Source organism: Sus scrofa, chromosome 14, assembly GCF_054392235.1.
Source record: "Sus scrofa isolate SSC_HxYL_T2T_F1_AM1 chromosome 14, Sscrofa_HxYL_maternal_Yorkshire_Landrace_v2.0, whole genome shotgun sequence".
Taxonomy (NCBI): Eukaryota; Metazoa; Chordata; class Mammalia; order Artiodactyla; family Suidae; genus Sus; species Sus scrofa.
The window spans coordinates 66,684,335-66,698,897 of NC_139396.1; the positions used below are offsets into that span (position 1 = coordinate 66,684,335).

General features: G+C 41.9%; 1 protein-coding gene across 9 annotated transcripts in view; it reads right to left on the reverse strand.

Annotated features, from left to right (window-relative positions):
• TTC28 (tetratricopeptide repeat domain 28) overlaps positions 1 to 14,563 on the reverse strand; it is a 609,616-nt gene that overhangs the window by 99,728 nt on the left and 495,325 nt on the right. For all 9 annotated transcript variants that reach the window (XM_084993547.1, XM_021074051.2, XM_084993545.1 and 6 more), the window contains one exon: positions 662 to 2,003. In XM_084993547.1, the coding sequence (XP_084849673.1) occupies positions 662 to 2,003 (1,342 nt within the window). The remainder of the gene's footprint in view (positions 1 to 661; positions 2,004 to 14,563) is intronic.

The window sequence follows — 14,563 nt, forward strand, 5'->3', positions numbered from 1 at the left end:
GAGAAGAGCATGGATTTTGGCAGCAGAGACCAAGTCAGCTGTGTAGGGCACATGAATTCCTTTCCCTGAGCTTCAGTTTCTGGATGTTAATGAATCTAGTATCCCATAGCAGATGATAATAAATGTAGACTAATACAGGGTTCTATAAAAGCAATCTAAGCAAGGTATCTGTGCAATGTGCCTAGCATGATGACAGTATATGTTTATTCACGCTCACCATTAACAGGTGGCTTTCTGTAAAAGCAGCACAACAGGGTCAAAGCAATTGGTGGGTGCAGATGTTATATTAAAAAACATATTCATATAATGTGAGAGGCATTCAGAAAAGATAAGTTAAATTGATTCATTCATCTTTCCCATTCCTATTGTCTCTTTTATACTGCTCATTATGACATAGTCAAAAAGGCTTGCATTTGGAGTCAAAGAGCCCTGGGTTTAACAGTCAGCGGTCCTTTTTAAGTTGTATAATCTTGGACATAAACTCTGAGCCTTAGTTTCTTCCTCCATAAGATTCCCTAATAAGTTCACAGAATCATTGGAGGAACCAAATGAGAAATGCTTTGTAGTTAATAAACTGCCCTGAAGACATTAAGTGGCCGTTACTGTCACAACTGCTTTTTGTGCAGGTTTATCGACTACATTCGCCCTCTATCATTTTTACCTGTGTCCATTTCCTAGGCCCCGGTAAGCCTTGGCTTGGTCCTGCATGCGATTCAGACTCTGGGCCACAGATAAATATTGTTCATAGTACTTGATAGCTTCCTCATAGTCACCCAGGGCCTCATAGCAATCCCCCAGGTTGCCATAAGCCCGGCCCCTGTCGAGGACAGATTCGTTTCCACTGAGCTGCTGTAGCATGGCCAACTGCTGCTCAAAGTAGCCGATAGCTTCTTCCATCACATTCATGTTCATCTTGGTGATGCCCATGTTGCCATAGACCTGGGCTTCTAGACTTGGGTCCTTCAGCTTCTGCCCCAGATCCAGCTGCTCTTCATAACACTTGAATGCCATTGTGTATTTCCCCAGGGCCATGTAGACGGCTGCCAGGTGCCCATGAGCTCTGCACTCTCCTGGCAAGTCACTCAGTTCCTGATACACCTCCAGCTCCTGCGTGTGATAACCCAAGGCCTTGTCATGTTTCTGGATCATACGGTACGCAGTGCCCAGGGCTGCATATGCACTGGCCTCCAGTCTTCTGTCCTTTACATGGTGAGCCAAGCCTAGCTGCTGCTCATAGAATTTTATTGCACCATTTACATCTTTTTTACAGATGAATATATCGCCCAGGTTTCCGAGGGCTCGAAATTTAGCCTGGGAATTATTCAGGGACTGGGCTAGGGACAGTAGGTACTTTTGACACTCTTCAGCTTTGCTGAAATTCAGCAGAGCCTTGAACGCTAAGCCCAAGTTGCAGTAAGCTTTTGCTTGGCTCAATTTGTCATGAAGGTCTTTGGCCAGGGCCAGATCCTGCTCGTAGTACTTCACTGCCTCCTGGTAATTTCCGAGGCAATAATGGGCATAGCCAAGATTGTGGCAGACTTTTCCTTCTCCTTCCATGTCCTGGAGGTCAGGAGCAAGGCGGAGGTACTGCTCATAGTAGGGGGCAGCCTGGATGTACTCCCCTCGAGAGCAGTGGAAATTGCCCAGGTTGCTGAGAGCCCGGGCCTCACTCTGGATGTCCCGCAGCTCCCGGGCAATGTTCAGGTGGTTCTGATAGTGCTGCAGGGCACGGTCGTGGGCACCCAGGGCCTGGTAGGCCACCGCCAGGTTTCCATGAGTGGATGCCTGTGAGGCACGGTCATTCACTTCCATGGAGATCTGCAGCTCCTGCCGGTGGTACTTGACCGCTTGGTCATACATGCCCAGAGCATTGTAGGCATTGCCCATATTCCCATAGGCACGGCCCTGGGCAGCATAATCGCTCAGCTCCTGGGCAATGCACAGGTGGGTCTTGTGGAGTTTCAGTGCCGTATCATAATCACCTTTCATCTGGTGTATGATTCCTAAGAGAAGAAAAGAATAGAAAAGGGTTGGAATGACTGATTAACAATCTGGAAAAAATGTAATTTGCAACTCAATTTATACTTCAATACAATCCAGATGAATTAAAGAATTTAAAATAACAGAAGGTAGAATTAAATATTTATCAGCTCTCCGGAGGGGCGATAGTTTTCTAAGCTTTGAAGCAACAGAAAAAAAAAATGACAGATTTAGTTACAAAAATGAGTTTTATACTACAAATATATATCTAAAATTAAAAGGCAAACACAATACTGGAATATATGTGAATCATATATGAAAAAATTCAATAGCTATTGTGTGTAAAGATTTTCCTCGGTTTGATTAAAAAAAAATCAAGACCCCAATTTACTGAAATAGGCAAAGAACAATAAGTATGAGCAGACAACTCACACAAATACAAAGAGTAACCACAGGGGGAAATGTTAATTTCTTTTAATAATCAAAGAAATGCAAAATTAAGCAACCCTGAAGTACCATTTTACTTTTACTAAATTAGCAAACAAGAAATGTAAACATCTTATATTGATGAGGTGGCCTGGAAGCTGGTAAACACATCAACTGCTGGACAAAAATGGGAACAGCCTTTGGAGAAGCAACATAGCAAAATGCGTACACACACACACACACACACACACACACACACACACACACACACGGTGCTGCTCAAACCCTGCAGTCCTGCTCGTGGAAATGTCTTCTGAGGAAATTATTCGACAAATGCAAAAGCTATACACATAACAATCTTCACTGCAGTGTTATAGATTAGTGAAAAATCAGAAACATCTTCAATGGCAAACACTGGGGGATCACATAAGTACATTTTGGTATATAAACTCAATAGGGGATTATGCAGTCATTAAAAAGATAATTATGAAGTCTATGCATAAAAACGGGGGAGGGTGGATGTTCTTGCAATAATGTTAAGCAGAAAAAGCAGAAAACAATGCTGCATGTTCTCTCTGACAATGACTATGAAAATGAATGTGTGCACATGGATAAGACCTTGAGGGGATTATGCAAAAGTAAAAACAGCTCCCCTGTTAGGTGATGGGATTTGAATGATTTTTGTTCCAAAATATCTTGTAATTCTGCCACCCAGCTTTTACAGTTAACAATAATAACACTTCAAACAACCCTCATAAACTATGCTATAGCTGCTAAGCTAAGCTGTTGTTTTTACAAGCAGCTTCAAAATGAGATATAAATATCATAAATATAAAGTAGTTCCAAATGAGGGATATCATAATGGTAATTTGGGAAGCACCTTTAAGGAGACCCTGGTTCATCCCAGTTGGGACTGGGGTGAGAGGCATGGAAAAGGTGGAAGGATTTAGTACACAAAAAAGATTTCTATTTACCCTTGGTTCTGAACATACTTTTCTATGCATCGGTGTGTGAACTTTGCACTGGTGACCAAAACCTGAAGAAGTACAAGAACTCAAAAACACCAAATTGTTTCTTGCTAAATTGTATTAACTCAAAATAGAGGTATCAAGAAAGCTGTCAAAATCCAACTTTTGCAATTTCCTTAGCTCTACAACACATTTCATTCACTCATTCATTCACTTACACACTGACCCAGCAAATATTAACTGAATATTTATTGTGTTCTAAGCCTTGTGGTGGGGAGCACACAGGGAGGGAAAGGAAGAAACACATCTGCTCTTAAAAGCACACTGGGGCAGAAGGGAGACAGTGGTGAAACAAGTACTGTCAATATACATAATAAAAACTGAAGTACGGTGGGGGCAGGCAGGGGAGGGTTGGCGGGGAGAGAAGAGCATGCCGCTCCTCTGGGCCTGACTTGCTCCCTTCCCTGCAGTGGAAGTCTGCCCTGCCACAGGATTTATACCTGTCTCTGGGTCTAGTCATCTAGATTTGGGGCACTAGATAAACCATTTAGCCTCTGAGCTTTTTTTAGTTCATCTATAAAATAAAAATAATAATCTTTATACCAACCTTAGAGGATACTAGTGAGGATCAAATGAAATAGAACAGGTGCAAGTGCAATATAAACTATAAAGTGATTCAAATATTAGTTACTGAAATTCTATATGCTCCCAGGGAAGGGAATTCTTGCAGTGGCAGAGTTAAACAAACTAGGGTAATTATTCTATATATTTTCTTGTATGAATAAAATCTTTCATAATTTAAAATAAGTAAATCATGGTACTCTGTTGATAGAATAACATGGTGCCATTAAAAATGGTAAAGTAGAAGTTTATATATTGACATGGGGAAAATTACAATATATTAAGAGGATATATGGTCACAAAACAATACACTTAATAAAAACATTAAAAGGATGTATGTATATACTTACATGTTTACACATACATACAGCACAAAATTTTTAAGATGTTATTAGTAATCTTCAGGTGGTGAAATTCTGCTTCTCTGTATTTTAAATGGTTTTTCTAGACGAAGGCACAATCCTTGGTTTAAAAAATTACTCAAAGTATTTTTGAAACTCTGAATCAATAAGAGAAATATTCCCAGGAATTGGGTCAGGTCACTCCCCTGGGTTGGAGATGTCACTGGTATCTAAGCTGGAAGGATCAGTTTTCCAGAACCTCTCTCAAGGTTACAAACTCTAAACTGCCCAAAAGACACTACACTAGCATCACCTGAAACCCTGTTTGTGGTGAAAAATTATTAGTGACAGAAACATCTCAGTGCTAAAGACCTGAAAGTGGCCTGTATCCCTAAATTGCTTTTATCTAAAGAGAAACTTTTAGGTTTCAAATTTCTAGGTATCCTTAGAGGAAGTGAATCATTTATTCCCTCCTTCCTCAGCTTCTGCATCTCTAAAATAAGAGTCAAAGTACCTGCCCAGCCATAAGTGCATGGTTATGAGCAAAGCCAGAGTTGGGAAGGGCAGCAGGAGGCCCTGCAAATCCCTCTGAGCACTTTCCCCTACAGCGATGCCTTTGCATTGATTTTTTTCCCACAGCTTTTGGACTTCACAGCAATAATTCTTAAGCCAATGTGATCATTAATTGGTTGCTAAGATGTTAAAAGGAAGCAAGCAGCATGGGACCTTCAGAGAAGGCCACTGAGGAACCTCCGGTCTTTTGTTTGCCCCTTACCACCAAAGAAACAGGTCTACTGGCTAGCACCTCATCCTTCTCACTTGCACCGTACCCTTATAGGAAGCTGGCTAAGTATCTGGAAGGCACACTGTAATGGAAAAAGGCACAGAACTATAAGTCAAAAATCCCATTTCACAAGCCTAGGGCCTATAAATGAGGCTCCCACCTCACTCAGCTGAGTTTCTTTGAGACCATAAGTTTGTCTCTGAGCCTTTTTTTTAAATTGAAAACTTTTTGATGTTTTTTGTTGTCTTATTAATAAGGCCAATTATTATATAATAATTATAATCACCTCAAAGAAATGGTATGAGAAACATAATAGTGTAAATCAATAAGCTTTGTTAACTATAGCATTCTACCTAAACATTGTATGTGCAGTATTCAGAGAACTAGAGTTCAAAGGAAAAGGAATTCTATTTCTCTTATTCTCAAGGCCTTCAGAGTCTGGCTAGTTAATAGGGAGCAGTTGGGATGATAATGGCTACCCAGGGTTCAATGATTTGTGAAAGAAACTGCCTGCTGGTTATGGCAAACCGATCCAACTCCCAGCCAGCTTGCCCGCAACTCCCCTCCTCCCCTCCTTCCTCCTCGGCTGACACTTCCAACAGTCTATAAAGAATCAGAGGAAGATTCTCAAAACAAAGACTTCCAGACGCAGGCAAGGGTAAGAGGAGATGGGCCGGCTAAGATGGGAATTTTTTCTTCCGCCCACTGTATTCACTGCCCCAGCCACTGCCAGCCTGGAGAATTCTGAACGGAACATTACACTCTCTTGGCAGCCCTTCTCTTTGTTGAGGCAACATAAAAGCGGCCCTGAGAGCTGCCAGCAGAGTGACTGCACATGCTGAGGAGATAATCTACAGATCCTCCTTCTCTTTCGAGACCACAGCTTGATTTTTCAGGGCCGTCACTCAGATGAAGACTTACAGAGGGCCTGTCAGCAGGGGCCCGCTAGGTGTCAACGTGCCGCAGGGAGGGGAATTAAATGAAGATTAGTGGGGCAGAAGACCCTCACAAAGCCCAGTTCTCACAAGGTGTGTGGAGAGAGGACACATGGCTATGGATTTATACATCCCCACTGTAAGCCTCCCGCTATGCATCAGGAATCGTCACTCCATGGGAATAATAATACCTACTGCAAAGTGCTGTTTGAGGGCTAAGGAGTCATGCTTGCTAGGAGTTAGCACAAGTGGCTGGAACATAGCATGTGCCCAATACATTCTGCCTCTATTATTAACAATTCCCAGCAAAGACCAAGGGAGTTGTGAACAGGACAAGGCTAGCAGAAGAATTCTCCTGAAAGGGAAAGTTAGCATTCTAGCAGTGAATTTTGGCAGCCTTTTCTCTTGCAAATTCTCTAAAAGTAGGGCCTCAGTGTACTTCTACAAATGATGGATGCACTCCTTTCATTTACTGAAAATATTATTATTATGACTGGTAATAGTGCATGATCCAAATGGGGCTTTAAGAGCTCATCTATTTTTTCCTACGGTTTCAAACAGGTTGAGTTCAGGTACATCCCAGCCAAATCACCAGCTAGTCTGAGGAAGTATCAAGATTTGGGAACTGGAAGAGCTCGCCTAACTTTATAAATAATGTGACCCTGGCCCAGTGAGAGGAAGTGAGTTTGTTACCGATCTGGGAGAGGGACTCCTGACCCATGTACCTTCAGCTGCACCAGCCCATCTGCTTTCAACACATAAATGAACTGTACTTAGTCTTACTAGGTGTGACATGGGATAGCAGCTGGACTTTAAAAATTTCTCATCCGCTAGAAATACATATGAAATTACTTACAGATGAAACAATATGGTGTCTACTATTTGCTTCAACACTACTCCAGCAGAGGAGAAAAGTAAGCATATACGTGTGTTTACAGAGACAGATGAAATAATATTAGCAAAATATTGATAACTGGGTTATAAATACGTGGGGATTCATTATACTATTTGCTCTCTCTGTGTGTATATGTATGTGTTTGAAATTTTCGGTAATACAAAGTTAAATCAAATAATCAAGATACGCAGAGAGGTGTGTAGCTCCTTTTGGATCAAGTAACTTCCCCATAGCTAAGTCCTGATGTGGATGTTTAAATTCATTTCTCGTCTTTGGAAACCCAGTAGCAAAAAAGAAATCAGCTGGTCACCAGCCTCTACAGCTACACCAGCCTACATTATAGCCTTCTTCAGGATGGGAGAGGGACATGTGTAGGCAGGACAATCCTGTGCTTTGTCCCACTGCCTTGATTTGTTCATCATCATGATATTTACTTTTGTCTTTAATTTCAAATTATCTTAAAGGATAGGGTGATACTTTGTCTATCAAAGAGGAAGAGTGGAAAGGGAAGGGGAATGGTAACTGAGAAAACCAGTTCCACAGAACATTCTGCAGCAACACATATTCTTAGCTGTTTCTCTCAATCCTCCCTCTCCCCAGAGAATGTACCCTCATTTCTCCAGGGGACCCATTATTCCAACTCTAGACATCACTCGTTTCCTTGGATCCTCTCCATTTCAAGTCTCCACATAGAATCCTCTATAATGTACTTCAAATATCTCAAAGTTTGGGATGGGGAGGAGGGGACAGATCTGGTTAGTAAACAAATGGCTGCAATTAAAAGCATGAGAGCACAGTACTCTGTGCTATAAATGCAGTCAACTGGCTGTTTTACCTAACCCATTTTCAGGGGACAATTGTTCCTGGAGGCAAGTCTCCATTATTTTTGCCAGTGGAAGATGCAAAGGTATAGATATTTTTAAGTGGCAGATTATTCCAATGTTACTAATCATATGATTACAGCTATAACTTTTTCCTGGTAGGTAAGCTTTACCTGAGAACCTGAGCCTGGTTTTCCACTTGGTGATCTCACTCACTCCTCAAAGTAATCTTGTGAGGTTCAATAATCGTGGTCTCAGAGACCCAGAAGGTACAAGAACTTACTCAGGCCCAAAAAGCTCCAAGTGGCAGGACCGATATTAGAACCTAGGTTCTCCTGACTCAGGAGTCCATGCTATTTCACTTGCTCCCCATTGGGAATGAAGCTGGAATGCCTTCTAGTGAAAGGTGGTCATGATGTTGTACCCATTTCCTCTTTATTAACATTAGTATACTGTTGTGGCAAACCAACTCTGTGGCAACTATGTCAAAACAAGGTGATGATCTGGCTAAATTCATTTCTCGACCAGCGAACTATATATTAGAGATCAGAAAATCCTAAGAGACTTGGGAACACAGGAGGAGGCAGAAGTAATCATCTCTGTGGGCAACACCTCAGGAAAATGCCAGGCCATCATGTCTCATTTATCTTAATTATATCTGTCTACTTTTTCTACCAAACCCACCAGGCTCTCCCTGTTCCGCCAAAGGATAAGTGAAGTTAAGAGCCTGTTATCTTCTTTTGCTTCAACAGCAATTCAGGATGTTTTCAGTGACATTGAGAATACAGTGGCACTTCTATCCCAGATCCCAATTGCCCTTCCCTTCAGTTCCAACCCTAAGGAGCTTGCTATGATAAAACCGAGGAAATCCTTGCAGATCACCATTTCATCCCATGAGCACACTTCACTGGAAACGACCTGTCTTACCAATCCTTCCAGCTTTACTGAGGTATAATTGACAAAATTATATATATTTAGCAGTTCCCTTTTGGTGCAGCAGGTTAAGGATCTGGCATTGTCACTGCTGCAGTAAGGGCTCAATCCCTGGCCCAGGAACTTCCACATGCTGTGGATGCAGCCAAAAAATTATATATATGAGAATTATATATTTAATTTAAAGAGTACAATGTGACTTGATAGACATATACTTTGTGAAATGATGACCACAATCAATTAAGGCATCTATCACCTTTCTGTGGTGAGAATGCTGAAGGTCTACTCTCTTACAATAACAGTATTATTAACTATAGCCATCATGCTGTACCTGAGATCCCCAGAATTTATTCATCTTGTAACCAAACTTGGAGGAAGTAAAACGTAGTGGAAAGAGAAATAGAGAGGCCCTAATTGCACAATCGCTGGCCCTCAAGGCTTCCCTTAGGCTGAAAAGAGGCTGAGGCAACTCCTCTGTAGTCCTTTCCTGCCACTGTCCCAAAGGCCTGGGCTGAAACACGGTGACAAGAACCCAGCCTGGAGCCCACTGGAGTTCACAAATACTTCACTGCCTTTGTACATAGCTCCACTTCCTACCTTCCCTCAGATAGTTAAAACCAAGACTGCAGGTGAGCAGCTCAGTGATTCCCGGGGCCTATACAGCGGTAAATCCTGCAGCAGTGGGGAAGATTAATTAGGCCATGAAGTAGGGGAAATAATAATTAAACCTATTAAAAAGGAGGTGGCTACAAAGGGGGCTTAGGAGATGGATGATGAGGTAGGAAGCGCTAGGCACAGGCATCCCTAATAGCTGTGACCAGGCCACTGTGAGAGAACTTGGTGCGCAGCCCAGAGCAGAGTGAAAAATATTCTGGGCCTGCCTGGCCAAGCCCGGCCATTAGTCACTGTTTGGAAAAGGCAATGTATGCCTGGTTTTCATTCTGGATCACAATAAGAGGAGGGAGGCACCCTCATAAGTTCACAATGCAGAGAATGTTACAGGGAGTTAGATTCGATGTGAAGCAAACATTTCTTTTGTTTCAAGCCCTGGGACAGAATCACGGAAAGGCAGATAGCTTCTGTTCCTCCCTTGAGTTGAGCCTCTGGAACTGGTCCACTCCCACTTTCCTAGAGCACCTTCTGGGGGTTCCTCTGGCCTGTCATGTAAAGATTAGGCCAATTACAATGGCATTTATGAGCCAGCCTCAAAGCCGCCCACTCGCCCTCTTGCTCTCTTCCACCCTGCTTTGGGTGCCTGCCTTTCTCAGCATTGTGTGAAAGATTTTACTAACATTCCCTATTCTCTGCTTCTCTTCTGCATCCAGGCATCTATTTCCTCACTCATCAGAAGCTAGGCATGGCCAAGTGATTTGCTTTGCCCAAGGAAGTGTGAGTATAAGTAAGGTGTCACTTTCAGACAGAAGCACTGAAGGGCTGGACTACAATCGTCCAGGCTCGCCTGCCCAGCCCTGACTGGGAATCTTTGTGTCAGCTGCCCCCAAGGGCTTATAGGAACCTGTGGTAGGTAGTGTATGAATATAATACTTTGTTGTTTGGGGCCAATATTTTTGGGCTGTTGTTATTGCACCAGACCTTAACACATCCACATAGATGAGCCATCTAATACAAATACTTCAAGCCTTGTCCTAAGCTACAATTTCAAACTGTCCTTAAAAGTCTGTGTGAGGAGAGAGATACCTATTAATAGACACTTCATGAGGGGTTTGGGTGGTCATTAGCACTTTGGGATATTCTCAATTCTAGCCCTCGAACAAGAAAGACTGTTAAAATCCATAAATTTTAACCAAATTACCTTGGATCCACACAGAATAGGCTTCAGTGAATTGAGGGTTTAGTTTTTTTTTTTTTTTTTTTGCTTTTTAGGGTCATATCCACAGCATATGGAAGTTCCCAGGCAAGGGGTAGAACTGGAGCTGCAGCTGCTGGCCCAGGCCGCAGCCACAGCAATGCCAGATCCCAGCCATGTCTGCGACCTACACCACAGCTCACGGCAACAACAAATCGTTAACCCATTGAGTGAGGCCAGGGATCAAACCTGCATGCTCATGGATACTAGTTGGGTTTGTAACCTGCTGAGCCACAGTGGGAACTCCCAGTTGAGGTTTAATCTTAATGCCTTAAGGTTAGCTGATTTGGTTTTCATTCAAGTTTGCAATTAGAAAAAGCACATGGAAATCTATTATAATCTTTGCTGTTAAAATTGTATTGATACTATAAATTTTGTTACCAAAATCCCTTATGTAAAACCTCTTTTGAGAAATTTCTTTTAGAATTTAATTTTCCTTCCCCTGAGGAATTCTATGCTTCCATCTATTGGGTAATGATAATTACGGCTTTCTCCTTTTGCTTTGACCATCAGGAAGCTCTGGCTCAAATATCAAACTCTATTTAACACCTGTGTTAGCCTTTATGGGCTGCATGTTTAGGTTCTTTTCCCTGATGCTGGTTCCCTGCTTTTATTTGTATTTCTGATCTTGAGTTTCTATTTTCTATTTTTAGTGAATCATCATTTGATAAGCTAAGTAAAATCGTTTATGGAATAAAACAAGTTATAAACAAGCAAGCAATCAAAAACCTCTTTCACATCTGTTGCATGCTCAACTGACTTTGCCTCGGCCATCTGCCTGCCCCTCTAGCCTGTCACTTCTTGATTTTGCTGCAGTTTGTTTAGTTGGCCCTGTTCTAACAGCTTTAATAACGCAGAAGTGCCAGTTACTCAGAGATGGCACTTTATAGTGAGAAAGGCACTGTGACCAGAATTAGAAGTTTCCTGTCCTTGGTTTTACCATTTCACTGTTTCATACTCTTAGGAAAGTTATTGCTCCTGGCTTCAAGTTCTTATCTATTTCAGATGGCTATCACAAAGATCAAATAAAACAGTGAATGTGTGTGTGATACTTCATTTTCTAGGATATCATTGTTAATGCTAACAGTTTCAATTACCATGGTGCTTGACATTACAAATAACAAAATCAAAATACACCTTTTCCTCTAACATTATTTTACTATAGAGTATAATTCACTTTGTCTTAAATGCCATCATATTTCCCAAAGGGAACTTGATACCAGGGTGTATGATCTAAGGAGAGTGCAAAAGTAAGGGCTCTGAGAATATTATAGCCAAGCTCTGCATATGATGAGAGAAATAGAGATCATTGCTTTAAGGGTCTCAGTGTGTGTGGTGGGGAAGAGGAGGCCCCCCGGGGTATTTAGAAATGGAAATGTGGCAATTTTGATTGTCAAAACATCTGGGGGCCCACATGGATAGGCTGTGGGTGGGGCTAGGTGTACCCCCCACAATGAAGAACACTTGTATCCCTAAATGCCAAGAGATACACTGAGGAACACTGGATGCTGATTATACCCTGGCACTAATTACTAATCTGAAAAAAAACAGCTTTACTTCTGTACTGTCATACAGTTGAAGCTGTTAAAATAAATCATCAAAACTAATTAATTGGGAAGTCTTTTGGCTGGTGTCTAATAATTTAAGCAAAAGGCTAAGAAACTGGAAAACTTAATTTTAAAATCTGGTGTTCTAACTGATCCCCTTCACCAGTTTCTTACCTGTGAAATGTAATTCACTGAGAAGATAAATGAGAAAACATCATCTATGGGCTTCCTCCCAATTTCATTATGATAACGAGGAAGAGGCGAACCCTTCCCTAAATAATAAAAATAGTGGTAGTGTAATAATAACAATGATATACAAAATTCTCCTTTGTGATTTCATTTAATACTATGACAACAAGAACCAATTATGTGCTCCCACATATACAATTCCAGCTCACAGTTCTCTCCTAAGCATAGTCTCATAAATCTGCCTACTGTATGTACTTCAGATAACCCAAACTCAGTGTTTCCAAAAATGTTCATTGAATTACTGAATAGAGGCCAGTCTAACATTTTACAGTGCTTGTCAGTTTTCAAAGTCTTTGGGCCTCCATTATCTTATTTGAGCCTGCTTTTGAAGACACTCACAAAGGCCACATGGTCACTGAGTCACACTGCTAGGAACCGAGCTCAGGCCCACAACCTCCCAGCCCAGCACTCTTCCCCTGGAGTACTTCACCTCTCTGAGAACCTGAGGCAGCAACTGCTGCAGAATTCAACTGTGCAATTTGCAGTAAGGACAATGCCTGTCTCCCGAGGCCACATCACTCCATCAGCCCAAGAGGACAAGAGATGGCATGGTCTGCCCAGACCAACAGGGAGCCCTGGAAATGAAGAGGGAAAGGGAGGAGGAGCAGAAGAGCTGGCCAAAAGAACAGCTCTTCAAAATGATTTCACTTTGCAAATTCAATTGCAAAGACAGATGGATTTTCCAGCAAGGCTGGAGAGCAAATTATGAAATCTGCTTTCCCAATGCAATCGGGTCTGAAAAGCTTCATTTTAAAAATTCACACTGGATAGAAAACTCAAACTCTATGATTGTGTGAAGTGTTCTAGCTAGATTAAGCATAATGCTATCAAAACAAGTGATTCATATATTCTGCTCATTTTTCTATTAGTACATGGGCTTTTGGTTAGGGCAATTTCAAAAACATGGAAAAGAGCAAAATGGGATTGGAAATGGGAATCCATTTACTGTTTTCAGTTTTTCTTCCCTTTCTGTTTAAATGAGAGGAATTTACTTTGGAAATTAGAGGCTCCTAAGGCTGGCTCACTCATGCACATTACAGAATAGTTAAATGTGTCTTCCTCTTGTGAGCCACTTTAAATCTGAAACCCATTTACCTCCTTTTTTTTTTTTTTTGTCTTTTTGCCTTTTCTAGGTCCGCACCCACGGCATATGGAGGTTCCCAGGCTAGGGGTCCAATCAGAGCTGTAGCCGCGGGCCTACGCCAGAGCCACAGCAACTCAGGATCCAAGCCACGTCTGCAACCTACACCACAGCTCACGGCAATGCCAGATCCTTAACCCACTGAGCAAGGGCAAGGATGGAACCCGCAACCTCATGGTTCCTAGTCGGATTCGTTAACCACTGTGCCACAACGGGAACTCCCCATTTACCTCCTTTATTCAAGTTGCAGACTCACAGGATCAGAGAAATCTGTAGGAATAACCAAACATTGGGCTTCCCAAAACATTTGTTTGTTCTTGACACACCTCACAAACCTGCTACCTCAGGAAGAGGTGAGTCCTTGTCTGTCTATCCTGCCAGACCAGTCACCTGTCCATCTACACTCCCATCTCTAGCCAACCACATCTTCCTTGTACATATAAGTAAAGGAACCACCCAGTTTCTCCCCCTCTGATCACACACAGAAACACTAACACAGAATACTATTAATGTCAAGACTCAGAGCATACAACTTTAATGCTGTTGTGGCTTTCTTTTTGTCCTTTTGGCATGCATTTTTTTTTTACATTATTGAGATTCTATAATAATTAAAATTGAACATAATAATCTCAAAAATATTTTTTCAATTATAAAAATAATACATATTTTAAAATGTTTCAGCAGACTACAAAGAGTGAGTCACCCAACACCCATTTTCACTTCCTCCTCTTCCCTTGCTGCCTCTGGCTAGGGATCTGGAAAGCTAAATATTCACTTCCCCAGCCTCCTTTGCAGTCAGGGTTGGTCAAGTGACATTCTTGTGGTTAGTAGGCAAAAGCGTAAGTCTGCTGGCATTTTAGAGAAAGCTTTTGCTTTTCTGATAAAAGGATACAGAAGCAGCTGGCTCAGCATCCCCTGCTTCTTCTGATTTGAATAAATCATGATGCCTGGAGCTTTAGCAGCAACCGTGTTACCATGAGGCAAAAGAGACTTGCATGAGAGAAAGGCCAAGGGAATTGCCCTGTTATTCTCAACTTCTGTCAGGTGGCTTACAC